Source organism: Triticum urartu, unplaced genomic scaffold, assembly GCF_003073215.2.
Source record: "Triticum urartu cultivar G1812 unplaced genomic scaffold, Tu2.1 TuUngrouped_contig_6038, whole genome shotgun sequence".
Classification (NCBI taxonomy): domain Eukaryota; kingdom Viridiplantae; phylum Streptophyta; class Magnoliopsida; order Poales; family Poaceae; genus Triticum; species Triticum urartu.
In genome coordinates this window covers 1-6093 of record NW_024116764.1, presented here as the reverse complement: position 1 = coordinate 6093, position 6093 = coordinate 1, and the positions used below count along the sequence as shown (strand labels likewise).

General features: G+C 41.4%; 1 protein-coding gene across 1 annotated transcript; it reads right to left on the bottom strand.

Moving 5' to 3' along the window:
• Positions 1–486: 486 nt before the first annotated feature.
• On the bottom strand, positions 487–5792 carry LOC125530055 (kinesin-like protein KIN-14P; the record flags this gene model as incomplete). The annotated part of the gene is given in 18 exon segments (XM_048694452.1): positions 487–1051; positions 1144–1526; positions 1872–2024; positions 2120–2283; positions 2372–2625; positions 2703–2864; positions 2987–3162; positions 3238–3344; positions 3439–3615; positions 3720–3815; positions 3911–3992; positions 4078–4299; positions 4420–4524; positions 4617–4685; positions 4769–4840; positions 4959–5213; positions 5403–5546; positions 5626–5792. Coding segments are annotated over 18 exon segments (2936 nt in total), but the record flags the coding sequence as incomplete, so codon positions are not given.
• Positions 5793–6093: the final 301 nt, after the last annotated feature.

Genomic DNA, 6093 nt, shown 5'->3' with positions numbered 1-6093 from the left:
GACGTGTGGCAGCAGTTTTTATGGCCTAACTCCTCCAATACCGGGATTTTATTGGAGAAAGGGAGCCACTGGAGATGTTTTGTATGCATGGGATGCAATCATGCAAATTTTGCACATCAGCGTGGGTATTCTTCATTGTATGCCTTGTTTTGTCTTGAGCAATTATCTTGAATTAGATTCTCGCCAACATACATCTTTCTCACCAAGGCCACGATTGGATTGTCGTTTCGCAGCGCTATACCCTTGTAAAATATACACACCTCCATTCGTTGTTCTTTTTCCAAGTGAAAATCAAGTGTGGCTGGTGATATACACCTGTAAAATAAATAAGAGTGCATAAAAGATACACCGATTCCAAGCGGGGCCCAAGGGTGTGTGCCTGGGTTGCTTCTTCTTGTGTTAATTCCAAATGCCTCGGGGGTAGTCCCCTGTTGGTCAATTTTTAAATAAAGCGCAGATAAAAAAGCAAACACACCAGGGAAAAGGTTGAAATACCCAACTGATGTGCAACTCAAACAACTGGGAACATCGCTCATGATTACAAGTAACTGATCACAAAGGTGTTGCTATGGCCCATGACATGACTACAATGTACATAGAAAATTACCCAGCTTCCATAGGTATACATATCCAAAACAAGTCCTCCTTGCTGATCATTTCTCTCGACCTCATTGTTTCTCTGAGCATCTTCTCTATTTGCACTAATGGAATGAATGAATGGATGGATGGATGGATAAATGATTAATCAATGTACACATCACTCAAAATCCAGTAACCCTTTCCAGAGGGCCAGCATATCTAGCTGCCCGATTATCCTTCAGTAGGGCCGGCATATTTGTCTAGCTATCTCTGGCCATGGTAAAGGTGGTCGCAACAAAATCCAGCTCCTCCCATATGTATTGCTTACTTCTTGGTGCTCACTTTACCATTTGGAGTTTTCTTTCCATCCACCCCACCCAAAGTTGATTGTTTACCATTCTTGATTGGGATATGAGCCGTTCCATTAGCCTTTTTGGGTAACGGAGATGTCCTTTTCGCAGGATTTATCCCTCTGAAAGAGATTCAAAACCAGTGTAACTCACAACAGCAGTGCACAAACTTGATAATTGCTAGAGAAATTCAATAGTTAGTAATTGAACTTACCTGATGTCTGTACTTTTTACACTCTTGGTTTGGGCCTTCTTTGCAACTGAGCCGCCCCCATTGGCAGTAACAGAAGCTTTTGGGGCGCTGGCTGGCCGCACCGAATCTTGTTCTGATGAGCAAGTAGTTTCAACTTCGCCGTCATCTGAATCCTCTGTTGCGACAGACCCGGCCCGACTCCATTGTTGGTCAGGACTGCTTCGTTGATACAATGCTAGATCATGTGTAGCATCAGGTCCCAATTCTGGTAAGGAATTGCTGCTCCTCAACCAGGTATTGTTGCCATTACAACCATCAAGCCACGAAGATGGATCGCTGACAAGCATGTCTGACAATTCGAAGTTTGGCTTGGTCTGCCTTGTAGGAGTACCGTTGCTTCGATTCTTCCATATTACAATGTAGAAAATTAGATTGATTATACTGTGTGCTAGCTCTGCTGATGCTTACGTTGTATTTAAAGTTGTTCGGCAAATGCAGTCAAGTATCTCTATAACTTCATTTTTGTAAAACAGAATGCCTTTACCCTCATATAATACATGCTACAAGATATATATGTATGTTCACTAGATAGACTAGTAAACACACCAAACTTTCAGGCAAAGAAGAATCATCCGAGTATATGAGTCTAATGGTATCTGTGGCTAGTTAGAACTATTTTTGCAGCTTTGCATTAAAAATTTTGATCAAGAAAAAGTTGTGCTATGAATTTCAGCTTGGAAAATGAATACCTCTAGACATCCAGCTTCTTCCCTTGGGTGCCCGGATGCGGGGGATGCATGACTGATCCTAATGTCTCTTAATATATCTGGGCTCGAATGTGTACTTCGTATGCTTTCATTTTCCCCATCTTTGCTAGCCAAAGCTGCCTTGAGGCAAGCAATCTGCAGTAAGATAAACATGAGCAGAAGTTGCTTTAGAGCCACCTAAAGCTAGTCCTTATGACAGTAACATAGAGGAGGCTGGTAACTAAATTAACCTGTTCCTTGAGCTCTTTGACTTCTCCTCCTTCCTTGTTTGTCTTGGCTGCTCCAAGCTCAACACTGGCAACTCTCTCAGCAAACTTCAAAGTGCTTATTGATTCACCAACGGCATCCGGTTCGGGGGCTATGTGAACAAACATCAATGTTTTTGCTTGTCCTCCTGAGAATAGCAAGCACATATTATTAGTATTATACATATTTTCGGCTCCAAGAAGGTGCAAATTAAGGATGTCAAGTTTTAGAGATACCAAGAGAGTCCTGCAGTAACTGAGTAAGTTTGCTATTCCGGTAAGGAACATGCGCATTTTTCTGGGCGAGGGATGCAATGACATCCCCTAGTGCTGCCAGTGACTTGTTTATGTGTTGTGCCTCCTTCAGTCTGTCTCCCACAACCTCGGATTTATCGACTCTTTCGCTGCCAGCTAAATCCACAAGATGCATGCAGCCTCTTAGCACGGTACCTGATGTTAAATCTCGCCCTTGAACATGGACTGTTACACAACTGTAAAGTGCAATTCTCAACCATCAGCTAAAACACCACGTTGGCATGAAAGGCAACATTCAAAAATCAAGCACTACCTATGGGAGCGACTACTTCTTTCATTCATAGCCGTTGAGCAAACTGCACGGTTCTTTTGACCAAGATTCATCAAATCAACCACATCGGAGGTTGACGCGACCGGAACTCTGTTTGCATCTGGAACTGCAATGCCATTCTGAGAGCTATTTCGAATCTCTAATGTTGATTGATGTTAAGGAGATCAAGTATATCGTCAAAAAAAGGAGATTCTTTTTTGTATTAGGATAACGATGACTACTGACAGTCTGACATGATCAGTATCTAATCCAGCAGCAAAGGATATTTCTTGTTTGGACCACTGTGAAGAAGATCTCTCACTTGTTCATTGTAGATCTCCATCATCTGCACAGAAATTTCATAACAAAATGTGTCCCTCCTCTGTGCTTGAATATCGAACAGATCATTTAAAGCCCTATAATTGACACCAAGCCCTTCTTCTGTCAGTATTTTAGGACCACTCTGCAACATCACAAAAATATTGTTTTGATTTTGCAATGAAACTAAAATTACCACAAAGATGGGAAAATTGTGTACCATTGTAAAGGTCTTCCCTGACCCAGTTTGGCCATACGCAAATATACATACGTTGTAACCATCAAGAACAGAACGGACTAAAGGCTGCATGTCAACAAAGATCTCCGCTGCAGTAATGAAAGTGTGCATGTCATTTTGATTGCCAAAGATACTACTACTATATAAAAGAAATAACACGGTAGAGCAACTTGTAGGTACAACCTTGTGTGGCTAAGGGCCCAAAGACCCTATTGAAAGTAAAAGATTTCCGCGCATCTTTTCCTTGTTTCGATGAAGTCATGAGAGTGATAGTTCTATCTTCTATGCCAGCAACACAGCTTGAGGAACTTACTTTTCCAGGCAGGAAAGGTCTCACTCGACAGTACACTCTAATATTCCCTGGTGACAAAGGACAAATTGAAGTATTAGTATGCAGCGTTCCACCACGAAGGATGAGTCTGCAATCATGAAGACCTCATTTTGTATGACTCAAACAATAGTACCTCTAAGATCCTGTATTTGGTTGTACAGCTTACGGTTTTCCTCGAGAACTTTATGATACCCAGAAGCCGCATGAGAAATAGTGCGCAGATGATTTCCTATTTCAACAAGAAAGAACATAAGATGGCTTCAATGATTTCGAAAAAAAATGTATAAAATATTATAAACGCCCAAAACTGAGGATTTGGTTTACCAAGCTTAGCAAGGTCTTCAGAGTATTGCAATTTGAACTGCTCTATCCCAGACTTAACAGTACAAAGGTTACTTTTCATATCCTACAGAAAACATCAACACCCAGAGGAAGATGGTGGAAATGCAAAGTAACAGAAATCAGAAAAGAAGCTTGAACTTTATAAATACCTGGATCTGTTTCTTTTGTAGCTCAAAATGTATATCTGCCCTTGCCTGTATGTCTTTTGCCACGCTATCACCGTTCACCAGCACAACAGCACTGACATCTCCCGTACTACCCACAGAATTGTGATCTTCGTCGTCCATCTTCACGTTATTAGTGACACAACTGTTGTCTTCTTCGTCCGTCTTCACATGATTAGTGACAGACTCGTGATCTTCTTCGTCCATCTTTACATTATTAGCGAGTCAATGAAAAATACTTGGTTATTTATCCATTTCAGCCATGGAAAAGGGAATAAATTTCATTTCAACAGTATGTTAGATATGTCAAGACAACAAAATAGATACCTTCCCATGATCGCTGGTGGAAGTTGCCTCCATTTCCTGTGGTGTGTCTGATGACTCTGTTTTACATACTGAGCTACTGTCATTAGGATCTATAGTGTATTTCACCTATTAAGAGTTCTCTATTAGTCCAGCAGCGCATGAGGTAGCATAACCACAACTACAAGGTCATCAGAACAAACTGAAATATGTGAACATACCAAATCATTCTGGTTTGCCATACGACGCTCAAATTCATGAATAACCTTGCTCAAGAGTGATTCTACAAGCTGCAAATTAGCAGAGCCCCTTATACAAAAATTGATCCTCGTGAATCACGTTGCGTAAAAAGTAAATTATCCAGTAGGCTCACCAATGGAACTTCTTCTGGTTTCTTATCTGATAGAATTGTTTGAACAAGCATTCTGATGGAGTCTGAAGTAATCTACAACCGCGAATGTAACAAATATAATTTCAGAGTAAAGAAAATCACCTAGTTTGATGTAAGAGCCGCAAATATATAGAGTACTAACTATTCTGTCTTTGAATGAATAGGCACTTACTGTTTCAGCGGGTTCTAGGGAACAATCAAGACCTAAAGTTTGCTCCAGTGATACGCCATCCCGGAGTAGCTCAGCTGAGTGACTCCTCGTCATCGCCTTCATAAAAGGTTCGTTCTTACGAACAGAGCATTTTGCAGACATTGAAGGCTTTACAATGCCGCCATGTTTAAATAAAGATTGTTTGCCGAGTTGCTTAGTTTCAGCAAATGACTTGAGGGCAAGAACACAGTCTACAACTCGGACCCCTTGTCCACCCTATAGTTGAGTTTAAGACGAATTCGTTAAGTTCACTGTGGCGAAAGAAACACAATGCATGTTTTTTGCACAAGCTGAAGCAACATTCCTTTGAAAGTGCAGTATGAGGCAGGAGTTAACACTGCAAAACTGTACTCCCAAGGGGATTAGCCGTAGACGTCTAGATTTAACTGAAAATGATAGTGTCACCTTTTCCAGGTCGGACACCTCAAATGTTGGGAGACCTAAATCTTGTAGGCCTGTGAGGAAATTCCTCACGTTTTCGAAGTACTGGTATGCACAGAGAGCTGAACCATCTGAAGGGATAGTAGAAACCGACTGGACCTCCACAACCTAGAATCATCACACTCAGCATGCAAAATCACCAAAAGGGAACTTGAAATTTTAAAGACTTGAACGGGACAAATGCAACCTTCGGCACGGTGCCAGGCTGAATCTTGTTGACTGCATTGCAAAGAATGATGCCATTCCTCAGGCCAACCCGGAATTCCTCCTCAGACGGTTCTTCGGCAAGGTTCTTCGCGCAGACTACCCCTACTGTCCTTCTCAACCAGTTGGCTGCTTCATTCCTTCTTACTGCTGCATTTATCAACCCGAAACAAGCACAATTTTCAACCAATTCAGATACGTTAGCGACGACACTGCGTTAGCTGTAGAATTTAGGTGTTCAGATTAACAGTTACTGACAGGCTGATGCTTGAATTCTGAAATACTGGTACACAACACATTGAACACTTTGTTGACTTAATGAGATTACATTTTGTCGTCAACTGGATAGATGGTACAGCTAGATCATGAATGCGAAATTCAACTGGATAGATAGTTTCAGCTATCATCACTGAGAGTGCAGGAAAAAGTTACTGAAGCATGGTCTAACATC